General features: G+C 43.8%; 1 protein-coding gene across 1 annotated transcript in view; it reads right to left on the bottom strand.

Annotated features, from left to right (window-relative positions):
• The window catches only part of LOC310862370 (cadherin-4-like), a 238,493-nt gene that overhangs the window by 26,663 nt on the left and 194,330 nt on the right, over window positions 1–17,500 (bottom strand). Inside the window, exons 6-9 of the mRNA XM_083770241.1 lie at window positions 16,855–17,010; window positions 12,561–12,705; window positions 10,769–10,941; window positions 3,930–4,067 (exon numbers count right to left, since the gene is read on the bottom strand). Of these exons, the coding sequence (XP_083626367.1) occupies window positions 3,930–4,067; window positions 10,769–10,941; window positions 12,561–12,705; window positions 16,855–17,010 (612 nt within the window). The remainder of the gene's footprint in view (window positions 1–3,929; window positions 4,068–10,768; window positions 10,942–12,560; window positions 12,706–16,854; window positions 17,011–17,500) is intronic.

Below are 17,500 nucleotides of genomic sequence, written 5' to 3'. Positions count from 1 at the left end.
TCATAAATATATTGGCTTAGGAATGTGACAGAAACTCAAAGTCTGCATGAATTCAAGACTTCATGGCGTGTGTAATTGATAGAAAATATTAAATATATACCCAAATATACCCAAAATATAAAATGTTGGGTCAACTACTCCTTTAAGAGGCTAGAGAGAGAGAGAGAGAGAGAGAGAGATAATTCCTTATTTCCTTTCCAGTGCCAATGGCTCCATTTCCTCATGTTGATTTCCCCTCCATTCCCTATTGCCATCCTAGAGAGCAATAATATTCCATTGTGTTAAAAGGCATTAAGGCAGAGGAGGAGGGAACGCGTGGAGACAGACAGAGGGCTGCAGTGACAGAGGCTCAAGCAGCTGTAAGTCTGTATGAGAGGTTTGAAGATGTCCTCCTGCTCTACAAACACATGTGCTTTGTCCTGATAAGCCTGATGAAGAGTGAAGCTCTGTCTGTCGTCTGTCTGTTCTGCTGGGATTGATCAAAGCTATCCAGGGATTAAAGCAGAGAGAGAGAGAGAGAGAGAGAGAGAGAGATGCCCACCCACCCCAGAATTACGTCCATCAAACCCGGCACACTCTGGGCGCCATGTTGTCAACTGGCGTGAAAGAGTTACTGAGCTGCTTATTTGAGTGTAGGATATCAAATAGCAAAGCCCCCTGACCAAACACTCCACCAGACCATAATACCCTGCCTGGCATCCCTCATCAGGCCAGCAAACAGCCCACAGCAGCGGGCAGATTAGGTGTGCAGTGTGTGTGTGTGTGTGTGTGTGTGTGTGTGTGTGTGTGTGTGTGTGTGTGTGTGTGTGTGTGTGTGTGTGTGTGTGTGTGTGGTCTCTAACTCTCAAACGTCTCAAACCTTTTTGGCTCAGGGCATCCCTTTAAATAACTCTTTCCTCCACGGCACCCCCATGAATATCATTGTTTACTAGTTCACCGCGCCTTACATTTCAAATGGTACGGTACATAATTATGTAAATCATTCCCCATAAGATACAGTATGTCACAAAGAAAACTTGAGAGAATATCCATTTCCCTCCCTTATGACAATTTGAAAATAACTTTTACTTGTTTAATCACTTGAGAACCAGAATCCCTATTCTGGGGGAACATTCACCAAAAATGCTAATGGTGCATTCAATGTATACGCCACATCTCTTCACCAAAAATAGCCATAGCCATCAGCATTTTAGATTTTAGATTTCATGATTAAACTCCCTGGTCGGTGAATTATCTCCCGACAATGACCACCTAGCCAGATATTATCCCTTGCTGTAGTGGTTGGAGGTGCTCATCCTGCTCTTCCACCGAGACATTTTAGACATGGGTGTCGGTTATAGGATGCCTGCTAGTTGACAATGTCAATAAAGTTATTTGAAGCAGATGGTGTACCAGATTGGACACTAGATGAGCAGCCATCTCCAATTACCCCTTTCCGTTGGGAGACGGAGGCAATGGACATAAAACCTGTTGAATTATTGTATTGTATTTAGTCAGCCAAAAGAGTTCTCTGTCTGTGAATGTGTGACTCTCTCAATTCAATTTAATTCAATTCAATTCAATTCAATTCAATTCAATTCAATTATCTCTCAATCTATCTCTCTCTCTCTCTCTCTCTATCTCTCTCTCTCTAGGCTTTACTAATGAGGATTCTTCATTAATCTCACAATGTTAGAAACCTTACGTCTCTAGTTAAAAATACTGCTTGAACTCTAACCTGACACTGGTTCTGGAGCTGTTAATAATGCACCAGGTGTGAGACATTCATTGGAGACTCAGATTCTCTGATCAGATATTCATTCCTCTCTTTCTGCGACATGGTGTCTCTCATGATGGAACAAAGGTGAGGCGGAGAACAGGCTCTTTCACCGTGACTGGCAAGGGAAACGGCGTTCGACAAAACACAGCCAGCGCAGCCACCCACCTGTCACTATGTGTTGGCAGTGGAGGAACTAGTGGAGGAGGCAGAGGGAGAGATGGGAAGAGAGAGAACATGTGACAAGGAACCTCATCATTGTGGAGATGACATGTACTGTAGGAAGGAGGCCAAGGCACAGCGGTGCTGCTACCTACTGTACTGCACAGGGATTTCCCACTGAGTGCATGGGCTCCACAACATCCTACTATAGTCCATCCATCTGTTCAGACTGTGACTCTTTCCTTCATCCCTCACCCTGCATACCTGTATGCCTTCAGCTGCCATCTCTCCATTATTTCAGCACTCTCTCCGGACTCTCAATACTGTACATCCCTTCAACATTATGTCATATAGTGCAGGAGTTCTCAACCTGGGGGGTCGCCAGCCCCCAGTTCAGCTATTCAGTTTTTGCAACTGAATGGCTGGAAAATGGAAATTAAGAGTTTACATATAGTACACACAGTACATGCATAAACTTTCCTTAATAATTATATCTGGTTTCAGCATTTATTTATGATGTATTTATTATTAAGCTTATTGTAGTGGTCAATTTGTATTGGGGATGGGGACGTTGTGGGGGTCGCGAGACATTGCCAAAGCATTTCAGGGGTTCCCCAGCCAAAAATGTTGAGTACCCCTGATATAGTGCATTAAACTTATTGAATTCCTTATTTTATTTGGTGTGGTCTTTAGCTGTACGCATGTCTGTATGTCTCCCAGCCCCCCCACCACACACACACACAGCCACCTTGAAGAATGGGTCAGCTTCTAATAGGGATGATGAAATGTTAATCATCAACATTAACAACAAATTCCCCAAGCTTTCTATTTGTGGGACACTATGGGGTTTACTGCAAACTATTATATTTGCATAATGGCCCTAAATCCTAAACAAAATGGTGTTACCCCACGGTTAAACTGGATGATTTATGAGGGGAGTGGGTGAAAAGTGCTCTGCTTCTCACAGCTCCAAGTCCTCCACTAAAGTTCATCATCAATATCCATGATAGTATTAACTTGCTTCTGTGGCGATGATGGAAATGCACTTAAACACACTGAAATACAGTTAGATAATACTAATCTATTACTGACCACTGTCATCCATATTATGCTGATGTCACGAGAGAATCCTAATGGACATGAGGGGGGTGCGGGTGGTGAGTCAGGAAAGACTTCTGATTTACAACCATCCATGTCTGTGATTTACTGCTACTGTAACCAACAGCTCCTAGAATAAAACAACCCTTCATTCTCATCTCCTGTTCCCATCATTCTCTGTTCTTCAGAATCACTTGGCGGTGCTCCACAAATCCGCTCTTCTCTTTAAACACAGTTTCTGGAGTGTTCTCCTTCACCGGCCTACTGCAGGTAGAGGTATATAATACTGCCCTGCTGTGCTCAAAGTTGCAATGCTAAGCATCTCCTCTACCCAAGCGGACTATACTTGGTCATCATACCATTAAGCTATAATTTATCCTGGGATACAGGACACATGAAACTGCCTTGAAACTGCCTTCTGCCCCTCCAGCTAAAAAAATTAATAATAATAATAATAATAATAATAATAATAATAATAATAAATAATACAGACTACCTCCATCCCTGTGGCCCTTTGATGTTATACTATACAATATTCCATTGTCATCGTTTTCTTGTCGATTCAAATCGATATGGTTTAATTTGTGTCCGACTGTGTCTGTGAATGTGTGTGCTCGTGCGTATCTGCACATTATCTGCAGCTAAATTTAACTAAAGTATCTTAAATCTTCCACCATTTTGTATTAAGTCATGATTACAGGACCTCCCTTACTCAACCTTTCTGTTCCTCCATCCATTGTTCTGTTTCATGATTCCATCAATTGCATTTTCACTCACTTACTCCTCTCTTTATCTGCTTCCATTTCATCTGATCTGCACCCCCTCGTCATTCCATCCATCATTCACACTTTCCTTCCCTCTATCTCTCTTTAGGCTCCTCCCTCACCACCCTCATTTCCTTCCCATCACTCACGGTTCTGGAGGTGAGCATGGGGGGATTGTCGTTGATGTCGGAGACCATTATGATGGCTGTAGCCGTGTTGGAGAGACCAAAGTTCAGGTTGCCCTCCATGTCCGTCGCCTGCACGATGATGTTGTACTGGGACACTTTCTGTGGGAGAGAAGGAGAACAGAGGAAGCACCATGTGATTCATCAGCAGCAGAAAACAGCAGGCTTGGCTCTTACCCTCCCGACCAGTCTACAGGGAAAAACAACAGCCTTGTGTAGGAGCTGTCCATGGTGCTGGTATCAACACATAACAGCTTGTGTGGGAGCTGTCCGAGGTGCTGGTGTCAACATGACAACAGCTTGTATGGGAGCTGTTCATGGTGCTGATGTCAACACAGTATCAACCAGAGAGAAGTCTATCGGGTCATAACAACTACATTAATTGGTACTCCTGCACAGGATTGTTGTCTACTGCTGGAATTCTGACAATTCCATCAATATGTGTTAACATCGTTAGATGATCATGAAAGACTTGAATTGTATATTATTATACCTTTAGAAAAGGTATTTACTTTTTGGCAATTTATTTATGCAAGTTAATAATTACTGATTGTTGTGTTTTCACGAAACTTTGTTACAACATTGTCCTTGCAATATAGTGTCTTGTTAGTCCATGAGGGCTGGGCACTGGGTACCAACAGTATACCCACAGTTCATGGCATTAAAATCAATGAATCAATGAATGAATCAATCAATCAATCAGTCTATCAAAGAAAAAACGAATTAAAAGAAAATAAAATAAAAGAAGGAAAGGAAAGACAAAACAAAACAAAACAAAACAAAACAAAACAAAACAAAACAAAACAAAACAAAACAAAATAAACAAAATAAACAAAACAAAACAAAACTAGAACTGCACTCTGTCGAGTGCATAGTACTTGCTTGTTGCACACTAGTAGGCCATAAATGGCCAGCTAGTGCGCAAGCAGAGCGCGCAAGTACTTTCGACCGCTACAAACTGTCAACCAATTACATATACATATACTATGTATATGTATATGTAATTTGTAAGTTGATTAGCGGTATACTGTGGTTGCTTTGCGCCAAAAACCGTCCCAGCCAACCCGCCACTTTTGATGCGTATGCATCGTCCCAGCAAATTGTGCCTGATATGGCAGTGGTGCCAGATTACATACATGTATACACAGGAGCATTACCTTTAATCCTCCCAACACTAAAACATATCGTCATTACGTCACCATCGAAAACCAATTACACTCTGGCATTGGGTCCTTTAATCCACATATTTCTTACGTCATCATTGAGAGCTAGTTATACATATACTATGTATATGTATGTTATTATGTAATTTGTAAGTTGATTAGCGGTATACTGTGGTTACTTTGCGCCGTACGCAACTCTGAGAAATGTACAAATGGAACCAAATGGACCCTTATGGGTCTGTAACTCTGAGAGTGTAAAAATGGAACCAAATGGACCTTTAGAGTTAAATTAACATTGATTTTACAATATAAATTGGGGGTCCCAGAGATAGAAATTCCATGAAATGGGGGGTCCGTAGAACTAATGCACCACTAAAACATATCGTCATTACGTCACCATCGAAAACCAATTACACTATGGCATTGGGTCCTTTAATCCACATATTTCTTACGTCATCATTGGGAGCTAGTTATACATATACTATATATGTATATGTAATTTGTAAGTTGATTAGCGGTATACTGTGGTTACTTCGCGCCAAAAACCGTCCCAGCTAACCCGCCACTTTTGATGCGTATGCACCGTCCCAGCAAATTGTGCCTGATACGGCAGTGGTGCCAGATTACATACATGTATACACAGGAGCATTACCTTTAATCCTCCCAACACTAAAACATATCGTCATTACGTCACCATCGAAAACCAATTACACTCTGGCATTGGGTCCTTTAATCCACATATTTCTTACGTCATCATTGAGAGCTAGTTATACATACTGTATACACACCATGTAATCTGGTCCCAGCAAATCAGGCACAATTTGCTGGGACGGTGCATACGCATCAAAAGTGGCGGGTTGGCTGGGAAGGTGCGTACGAGCCGGGCAAAACTATTACTTGCGCGCGCTGCTTGTGCACTGTGTGAGAATAACAGCACAGACATACCCGGCCAGTATGTCAAGACAGACGATGCGTATTCAGTGTCTCTGTTGGACAGATGTGAACACAATGATCCGACTGACAGAGATGAATGGAGTATTGGTGACTGACTAATATGAGACAATGACAAATCCGGCTCTATTTTTGGGGACAACACAGCGTCACTGTGGTGGCATGCTGTGTACGCGCTTGTAGAGTTGTACAAGCCCCCCCCACCCTCTCTCTCTCCCCCACTTACTGTCCCGGGGTGTGGTTAATGGGCTGCAGCAAGGACAAGGTACATAAACTGCCTTTCGGGATAATGCATCCCGTCACTAGGATTCTCAATTACGCTTCCAGCATCTCTCTCACCTGCTAATTACTGAGTAAATATCCCAATTAGACCGTGACTCCACATCAGGAGGATCAGACAGCCCTCCTCTCGGCTCCGTCTCGGCTACAAACAAGACGACATGCATGACTCCAGCCCTGCATGAGGGTACACCTCATTAACGCGCTCACTCGCAAGTATGCAACGAGCAGACACACACACACACACACACACACACACACACACACACACACACACACACACACACACACACACATTCCTGTACTGTGTTTTCACATCTTGTTTAAAAAGCGTGCTGTTAGAGGCGTGCATGTACACTCACCAATTAAAGAGGAAATGCCGTTTTAGGCATTTCCCGCAGGCAGCAGAAGCTAAACACCGCACCCGATGACATGCTCTAGTGAGTTTCAGTGATGTCATCAGTGTCACTGATGGCAAGATTCCTAAATACTCGCACAATGTGGGCTCCGATGCTAGTGAAGTGCCTTCATTTGCACTTACACTAGCATCGGAGCCCACAGTGGGCGAGTATCTTTATTTTCTCATCTGTGTATACTACTCCCCGCTCGGCACCTGCCCAAGTTTGGGTTGGATGTGCATGTCTTTGTACTTTTTTTTTCGAAGATTCCTAAATACACCATGTCTTCTGCCAAGGTACACCGGCTTCTGACAAAGTGTCTATGCTATACCCTAGAGTTCACTGCCTTTTCATGACTTTGAAACAATTCTTCTTTATCATTCAAATTGTTCTGGGTGGTTTCTAACATATCATTCTGTGATCTGAAAACATAATAATGCTTAAAGGCCTACTCATACTGGGTTAGGGTACTTCCTGTTTTCGGGGTCTTTAAACAAGGGAGTAATTATGTAGAGCTCTTCTGAGCCTCACAGTGACAATAACACTCTCAACAGACCTTCAGAGTCCTTCAGCAGCAAAGTAGTACAGCACATCAGGAGACCGAGGGAGAGACAGGGATTTGGACACAGTCAAGGACAGTGGAGGGGACACAGAACAACAAGGGACAAGGCTGACAGGACAGTGGAGGGGACACAGAACAACAAGGGACAAGGCTGACAGGACAGTGGAGGGGACACAGAACAACAAGGGACAAGGCTGACAGGACAGTGGAGGGGACACAGAACAACAAGGGACAAGGCTGACAGGAGCAGGCCCATCGGCAGTGAACATGTGTGTTCTAATGCTTACACTGGTGACCCCCCCCCCCCCCACTCACGCACGCACGCACACGCACACACAGCTAGTGTTATTTCTCACGCTACACTGTTTGCGTTTCATTGAGTGTAGATGTGATTATATTTACTTTTGTATTTGCCTGACAGTTGTCAAGGGCATTCTATCTCTCTCTCTCTCTCTCTCTCTCTCAGCCACTGTTGTGTGACGTGTTGTTAATAGGTCTGTCAGTGGGACAGATGGGAGATGATCTGTCAGAGAGATTTCCTTACAGGGACCATGTCATATGAGAATAAACACATGTGGATCTTGTCATAAGTTACACAGCTCTATAAAGAAGGTGACCACAGAGGGAGGCAATTTAATTAACAATAAAGATGAGCGTGTGTTTGTGTGTTGACTAATGGTCACTGAGTGTTTATCAATCACAACCCAAAAAAACAAAGTGGTTTATTTGTACAATAATAAATATCAAATACGAGTTGGATTTGTAAACAAAAATGTTACAAATGTCACCGTTTTGTTGCCGAAACATCCACCAAATAAGGCACGAATCAGTATCAGACAACTAATCTTTGAATGCCTCACAGAATGGGGAGCTCCGGTCGGGGCCATGCACAACATGTTTGAGCATTCACGGACAGACACAGACAGACTGACGTGTTTGCTGCGTGTCTTTTAATTATGTTTTGCTGTAGAGCGGACGGTTCTGAGCGAAGCATGGAGCGACCGGTGCGCAAATGAAGATGAGCGACGGAGCGGAAGGGAACATGAGCGAACTAGAAAAAGTGCCCTTCTGGGCACAGGTCTCCACCAGATTATCCACAGATCCGTGCAGTTAGAGGTAAAAACACTTTTCGGCCAGTTATAGCGCCACCTTGAGGTTGAGTTGAAATTGTTCATGTGGCATTTTGTCCTCGGCCTAGTGGGAATGTGGGTGCACAATTTCACGGAAATCACGCGATGTGTTCATGATTTGCAGCATTTTGTTTGAAACTGAGCACTCCTGTGAACTTTGGAAGCCAATCTTAACCAATCAGGATGGAGTGTGAGAAATCTGAAAGACCGGTTTGGTTGAATGGCTCTAGGGAGACTGTATACCAATTTGCGTGATGTTTGGACAAAATCTGTAGGTGTGCTGTGTAAAAACTTGTTTTGCACAAAGCGGCCTCCTGGTGGCGCTATAACAGGCCGTTCTGGAAGGTTTGGGGCAGAGGTTCATCGTTGGCATCCAGGGAGTGTGTGTGCAAAATTTGGCATCGACCGGGTTAACGGTGGCCGAGATTAGCTGCTAACGGACGGACACACACACACACACACACACACACACACACACACACGGACGGACGGACGGACGGACGGACGGAGTGCAAAACATACTCTCTCCCCATGCCTTCGGCCTGGTGGAGACAATGAGAGAGCGTGACAACAGACCCCTGGAGCGAGTGGAGGTTTTTTCCCCTCCGCTCACATGCTCTGATGTGTCATGAGCACAACATTACACAGTCATACCCAACATGGCACAGTCATACCTAACACGGCCACTTTTTATGTCAAGGACCCCCAAATTGTCACTAATAATGGCATTTCTATCTCTGGGACCCCCAATTTATATTGTAAAATCAATGTTAATTTAACTCTGATAGTGTACAAATGGAAACAAATGGGCCCGTTAGGGTCCATTTGATTCCATTTTTACACTCTTATAGGGGATTCACACTATGGTCCCGGGTGCGCACTCGGGACCACTTGGCAGATGTTGTGGTAGTGTGAATGATGCGTACCGTTCCCGGGAGCGGATCGCCCAACCGTCCCCGGGACCGCATGGGGGGAGGGTCTCTGGACCGTTGAAGTGTATTCAGATACGGATCGATCCAATGTGAATGCATGCAGTCGACGAGCCAAGCGTCAACAAAAAAAAACACAGCCTCTGCATGATGCGTAACACCAGCGCATTTCTCAACGCCGCCCTTCTCCTGTTGAATCTGCTTAGGCTATACGCGCAGCACCGCGCTGATCTTATTCTGCGGACTACACGTGGCTCTTGGGCTTTGCTTGGCACAGTTTCCAAAGTAAAACAAAATAATAATAATGCTAAAGTAGAATCCATAGCAAACTAATACACTGGAGCACAGAACTGACTGACACAGTGAATAGCAGGCAGGCTGACAGTGAAGTAGTATAACGGCAAAAAGCCAAAGAGGCAATGCAATTCAGTGTGTCTGGATTTATTTGAGACAATGTCGCACAGTTGATGGTCAGTGTCCGTGCGCGCCAGCCATCAAGCACACCGTCATCAGGAGGATTAAAGTGTGTTATGCAAGTGTACCCGGGTGCGCTGTTGAATCTCGGGCAATGTGAATCATGGCCATCGGGGACCAGGCAACCTATTCGGAAACGGTTCCAATGAAACGGATTCAGTCCGTCTCAGTGTGAATCCCCTATTAGTGTTACAGACCCATAAGGGTCCAATTGGTTCCAAACTATATAATTTAGCTGGGGACCCCCTGGAACTCCCTCAAGGACACCTAGAGGTCCCCGGACCCCACTTTGGGAACCACTGCAATAGAGCAGTAGAGCACACGTCCAAAACCACTTTCACTTCTGCCCATAGGGGGCACGGCACCACAAATGCGAACAGTTCTGATGTTTGTCGTATAAATTCTATTTCCCCGATGGCTTACTCATGTCCTCGCGGCAGCACCTCCCGGCCTGCAATGCTCCCCTTGATGTTGAGGTGATTATATTCGTTCATTGATGCAGTGCTGCTGAGTTTGAGCTGCACTTACTAATGTGTTTTTATGTTTGTTTTTATATTGCAATTCATGCTACAAAACCAACTGCTCTTCAGAAACAAAATAAAGTTGAAGTTGAACACTGAATATGGTGCGGCACCGTAGCCTACTACACAGGTGGGCAATGAAAGCGGCCCCTCTTATTAATGTCTAGCTAGCAGTTGCTTAGCAACACACATATAGTGAGCTAAATTAAATATCTTTGCTGGCTAGCAGTTAGCATTTATGAAGTTCCCAATGCACCATACGCGTTCACTTTAAGAGTCTGAGTTTGCCCGGCCCCCTCACAGACTCACTATACACACACTTTAGTATCATTGGCAAAAGCACACTAGCGAGGTGGAGCGCTACTTTACGGTTAGAAAAAAAGTAGGAGCACTGACCTCACGATCGAGACCTGCCGCCACAGTCACGATGTCTCCGGTCTCACTGTTGATGGTGAACATGTTGGGGATAGGGCTGTGTGGCGTCTGGGACAGAATCCGGTAGCGCACCATGCCATTGGCCGTGGTGTTGTCGTCAGCATCAAACGCAGACATGTGCATCACATATGTACCTACAGAATGGAAGAGTGGGGAAATGGGTCAGATCCCATCCCCCGAACGACCTGCCTGAGGATTACCATTTACAAGTTAAGCATTCAGCAGAGACTCTTGATCCAGAGCGACCAATACGAAGCAAGGAAAACACATCAGGGAAGCAACATCAGCGTAATCGCCCCTGAGATCATTTCTACATCCTGACAATTTTCTGAAAAAGCTATGTTTCTATCTCAGTCGGTCTTCGATTTTTCAGATCTACAAGCTCGTAGCGCGCCACTCGGTGGTGCGCTATGAGCTTGTAGATCTGCTATTTTTCAATAGCTAAAGCATAACGTAATGCTAACACCAAAAGGGGTTCCCACCCAAGATGGGTTAAATCACTTCTCAGATGCCATTTTAACAGAACACATTTTAATAAATTGATGCTTGATAGTTTCTATGCCTTTACTGATATTTATTGTGTGCAATGTGTTCTTCCATGAGGTGTGCCGTAAATCACACGTCTATTTGTTTTGAAAGGCGTCACCTCGTCAAGGCGATGTAGCCACACCTGATCAGTGGTCACAAAAGATTGGACAAATCCTATATGTACAATTAATTAGTTTAGTATAGTATAATATGACACACACACACACATATATACAGTATAGGCATATATTGTGCTGTTTCTTTTTAACTCTATGACAAATCTCTGTCTGTTATCCATAAATAACGCTCAGTCTCTCTCCGCCCACTGGGTTGGCGGCCAGTCTAATTGCCGTGATATCATGCCAGTGACAGCCTCTGTCCAAGAATGATTGTAACCGCGGCGCACATTTCAAACTTCATTACATTTCAAAGCAACATTTGTCAACGACTCGGCCAGAGCGAGTCGTCTAAACTCTAAAGGACTCTCGGGGACGAGGAGGAAACAAGACGGATGGAACAGAGCATTTTGGATCGAGAAAAGAGAGGAGCTGCACATTTGGTTTGATTCCCTGTTGAAACACTATGAATCTTCTATCCACCTTTTTTTCCCCCTGAAGATAGAGGGGTCATGAGAGAGAAGGGTTTGGAATCGCAGCACGGTCACACATCGCCCGGGTAATTTTATTAAACTGCACTCTTCAGGGATTTAATGCAGACCCTTTGTACAGGCGTCCTGCGCTGTGCCTGATGGGATTATGTCCCCTTAATGACTCTTTACAGTTTTATTTTTCTTTGATATTAATTTCAGAGCCTTGAAGTCATTTTTTGAAACCTTGGATACAATCTCCACAACAGATAATCAAAAGTGCCATATTTAAAAACTCTATAAAGACTTTTTTTTTGCTTGGATACAGAAAACAAAAACCTAAAATAAATAGTGTATCCAGCACATTATGTTGTTAGTGTTTAAAAATAAATACAACTTTCTTTTCATTTCATGAAGTGCCTACTACTACTAAATAGTGCATACATACTCCTACAGTATGCATTCATGTACAGTACACACTGTGTACGTATACATCCTATCCTTCCACATTTTGCCCAAATGTCGAGTACCCTGCAAGCAATGTGTTAGTATAGCGGCAATTTTCAGTGCGCGACACGAAGAAAGAAAGAAAGAAAGAAAGAAAGAGTAGCCATCATCCATTCATCCACATGTGACTACCTGGCTTGGAGCCTTCGTCCACAGATCCGTTGTAGACCTGGTTCTTGAACTCTGGTCTGTTGTCGTTCATGTCAATGACATAGATGTAGAGGTCTATGGGGTTCTCCACCTGGTTCCCATTCATGTCCACAGCATGGGCTCGAAGCTGGAGGCACACACACGCACGCACGCACGCACGCACGCACACACACACACACACACACACACACACACACACACACACACACACACACACACACACACACACACACACACACACACACACACACACACACACACACACACACACACACACACACACACGTTTGTGTTTGCACTGGCAGTATTGGAGACACCACAGCACAATCAAACGTTAAGTAAAATTTGCAAGGGTTTTTAACAACGAATAAACCTTTTATGACATTCAATGAACGATATATCAATGTGGCACTCAGGTCGACATTTAGTAGCCTATGTGTAACAGAGCCTCCAGTATCGTGTTGTTTTCTCTATAGCTGATCAGCAGTGAAGAAGCCAATCTGGCAGTGGTTTGAAAACAATACAGTACTTCTTGTCAATGTGTTTAATAAAAAGGGTATATTGTTTCGACCGTACTATGAAAACCTGCACCTCCCGTCCGTCCGTCCCACGCCTCCATATATGGTCACGCCTCGTGACATCACGCCTCCATATATGGTCACACCTCGTGACATTACACCTTGTGACACATCACGCCACCATATATGGCCATCTCCATATGAAGATCATCTCATCTAACCCTGGATAACATAAATGGAAAAAACTGGATCATCACCTAGATCTGCATATATGGCGAGCAACTCTACATCTGACCTCAAACTTTAAACCATTAAATCTCCATATACAGTATGGAGCTGACCCGTTCAGTTCACTTCATCAGTGTTGAAGGCTGGATAGCCGAAACGTTTGTCCTTATTTGTTCAAATATTAAATAAACTATTTGAACTGCAGTCTTGGTGTGTGCGACCCACTACCTTTATTTTGATATGTTTTGAACAGGTAGCGCACCTATAGTCAGAGGGCGGTGGACATATGAAGAGTAATGAAAGAGAATCCTACAAATCTCTCAAGTCTCGACCTCCTTCTGACTTCACAAACACAGTCTGCAATCAGTCTGTCCATCAGAAATTCTGCTCTGCTCTGCCCAGATCAATAGGATCGCCAAATAGGATTTCACACAACATTCAGACATGAAATTGATACTGAGGTCAAGTAAGGAAAACAACATGTCCAGAATTCTTTCTACTTATGAAATCTGAAAGTTCCTGTCTTTTCTTAAGAGAGAACTTACATGAAGATAATAAGATATGAATGGATTATGTGGAAAATGTTTGCACAAACCGAGAGCAATGGCGTAATAATAAAAAAGGGACAAAAATGCATTTCTTTGCTCTCTCTGGAGGTAGTGTGTTTCACTGTACCAGTTATTATAAGTCATTGCGCAATACACACCTGTCAGCAAGTAACAGAGCTGTTTACATCATATTGAGGATGAATCCCTGGACCTCTGATTATATCTACAACCTACTGCTGCTACAACATGGCTGGGGGATATTCATCCTGCCTGCACTACTGATGACTATCAGCAGGTCCACAGAACAGATGTTTGGGACCCCCTCCACTCTATCTGATCCTGGGGGTATATTCTCCCCCATCCTGGTTGGCCGTGAGCAGCATATGAAGGAGACAGACGTGGATGGAGATGAGAAAGGAAACCGGAGAGGAAGTGAAAGCATGTTAGGAAGGATGGAGAAGTACGTACAGGGGGATGAGGATGAACGCTTCTAACATGAGCAGGTTTTGTATTTTTATTTATGCATTATTTTTCATTTTATTTTAGGCAAGGAGCTGAGAGTACGTAAGGGAACATGTGTCTCATGAGAGGACCACAACCTGGGCACCGCCTGGACCATGACAGCTAGATAACAGAAATAGCCTTCAGCCAACAACGAGGCATGTTTCCTTGTGGCAGGAAATAGAATAAGGGGCTTTTTTCGCTCGCCTTCCTCTTCTCAAACAGGTTGAAGTTCCTTTTCCAATCTGCGCCTCTCTGCCTGCTATCCTATGCTGTTCTCTTCTCCACTGCCGCACCATCCACCTCACTGAAATTCAGGTCTCTAAGGTTAATTTGACTTTACTTTTCTCCCTGTGCATTGTCTGATCTTGTCCTTCACCCAAGATCTGTGCATTGCCATCGCATCACGCCGCACAATGGTGTTGGACGGAGCCAAGACCTTATCTCTAACCAGACACACAAACACACACACAACACACACACACACACACACACACACACACACACACACACACACACACACACACACACACAACACACACACACAGATACATACAGTATACTCTATACTGTACGACCCCCACATCCTCCACCCCTCATGGACCTCGTTCTCAAATTCAATAATGTCAAGAGTCAGAGATTACCACCCTGTATAAAGAAGGCACAATGTAATTGTGGGTCCACATTAAAGTTATTATCTTGAAAGGCAGGGGGAGAAAACAGAGCGTGCCAGCCAGAGCTTTTGGCTCAGAAGCAGCATCGTGATATAGATAATGGCAGACCCAGGAACACTGCAAGGCTCCAAGATTTCCTCCCTGAAGAATGTGCATTTCTGCACGACTGCCTTTGAATTTACAAATTATTATTTGTTTAGAAATGAGGGAGAACTGTACCATAACTTTGTTCTGCCCCTGGTTGAAGTATGAGGTAAACAAAATAAAGTAAAGTCAAATTCAAACTTTTGAAAGTGCCCGAATTTGTAGAAGCCTTTCAATCGAGTGTTGTTCATGCTCAAAGGGTCTAGTGTGAGATTTATAGTATCAGATCGACATAAGCTCAATAAATGTATACTACGTTGAACAACATCGCTCCTGTTGACATCTGTATCATGATCTTTCTGTTCAATAGCTCCCTGCTCCCTGTGTAGATGGACACTATTCTTCTGCGGCCAACATTGGGTTTAAATTAAACCGTCGTCAGCACGCCTGGACCTTCCTTAACAAATCATGTCATCGACCGGGGGTTCTCTCCTGAGTATAAATCTGTTCAGTTCCTGCTGTAACACTGAGCCTGCCCGTCGGCTCTGTGGGACTGTAAGTTCAACTAGGTTCACATAAGAGAGAGACAGAGACAAACACACCCAGAGAAAGAACAAAAGCAAAGTCAAAGGAATGGATGCAGACAAACTAAAATTCACTTACATCAAAGTGAGGGATTAATGCAGTAATTAGTTGCAAAATAACGCTTGTGGGTTCGGTCTCACGGGTCATATTAGTGTGTGTGTGTGTGTGTGTGTGTGTGTGTGTGTGTGTGTGTGTGTGTGTGTGTGTGTGTGTGTGTGCGTGCTGCAAGCACGTCCATAAATTCACAGGAGAGAATCAGACAAAATATAACAAAGAAAGTACAGAGTAAAATCCTGAGTCGTAATTTAAGTGTGAGAGTGTCAAAATGGACCAATAAGGGTCCAATTAAAGTTAAGTCAGGATTTTGCGGTGTGACACCAAGCTGTCAAGATTATCACGTCAACTGCGCTATTAATTAATCCCGTTAACCCCGTTCCCGGCCGATGTTTTTCACTAACCTTTGAAGAATCACCCGATCGTGAACTCCATTGCACGAACATGCACCTTAAAATAGTGCCATCGAATGTCCAAATGTCGGAAAATATTCCACAATCGCCAATGACAACAAGGAATAAAAACACAGCCGCTCGCAGGCTGCCATCATTGTCCATAGCATTGCTTTGGGGACTCCATTACCCATCGGCCCCCAGAAGCGAGCGTCAGTTGTTTTCTTCCAGTCACGTGATCAAAACGCCTGACGTATCACAAAGTACCCGCGGAAAACCATGTCTTAAGTCGGGAAACTCGGGTTCAGCAGTCTAAGTTGTCCCGATTATTATGGACCACGTCGGAGATTGGGAGGACTTCAGGTGTGAAAAAGTGTTAAATAGTTGCTCCTGAACATGCTGCACAGACTACAGCTGACTATCAGTTCATTCAGCACTTGCTTGAGGAAATTATTCTACCATAAGTGAATGAATAACATTATGTTATGAATAACATTATGACCTCACAAAAAGCCGATGTCCTCTGGAATGACTGCAGCTCTTTGACTTGTTGAACACACTCCTCCAGTGGGTGGGGTTTTACAAGTGAGTTATGTTCATTCGCAAAATCACAACATTGACATTAAATGTGACATTCCAGTTTGGGTTAGAACCTTTAGAGCGACAGAGTGAGGCAGAAAGCCATGACTCACATGGTACGACGAGCACATCTCTCGATCCAGAGGTTTGGTGACAAACATCTTGCCAGCAAGAGGGTCGATGCTGAACACCTCATTGGGTGGCTGGTCTGCTCCGACCCCTGTGATGCTGTAACGGATCGATATGTCCCTGTCCTGGTCTGAACGGATCTGAGAGAGAGAGAGAGAGAGAGAGAGAGAGAGAGAGAGAGAGAGAGAGAGAGAGAGAGAGAGAGAAATTATCACATTTAGCTATAAAATATGTAAAGGCTAAAAGGTGCATTTATCATTTATACAGTGCCTTTCTTCAAACTGCTTGACAATGTGCATTACAGTATGTTGTAAATGTGTCAATTGTCAAGCTAATTATTCCATAATATTGTTCTACATCTGCTATACTCTCTCCCCCTCTCCATCTTGTACACACAGACACAAATGCAAATACACACAGTATTAGGGCCATATAGTCCCATCTGTCGATGCCATACTGAAAGATGTTTATTACTGTAACATGTGTTCATTACAGACCTGGAGCTCCATGATTATTTTATCACACTATATATATATATAGGTACAGTACTTTCCTAGTTTGTATAGGATTTTCATCTTCTTTATTTTCTCTCGCCACTGTTTGGAATTGCATATAATTATACGTATGCCC

Source organism: Protomyctophum parallelum (genome assembly GCF_964188405.1).
Source record: "Protomyctophum parallelum genome assembly, chromosome: 7".
Lineage (NCBI taxonomy): Eukaryota > Metazoa > Chordata > Actinopteri > Myctophiformes > Myctophidae > Protomyctophum > Protomyctophum parallelum.
The sequence above is the reverse complement of the archived record's forward strand: the minus strand, read 5'-3'. Positions and strand labels throughout refer to the sequence as shown.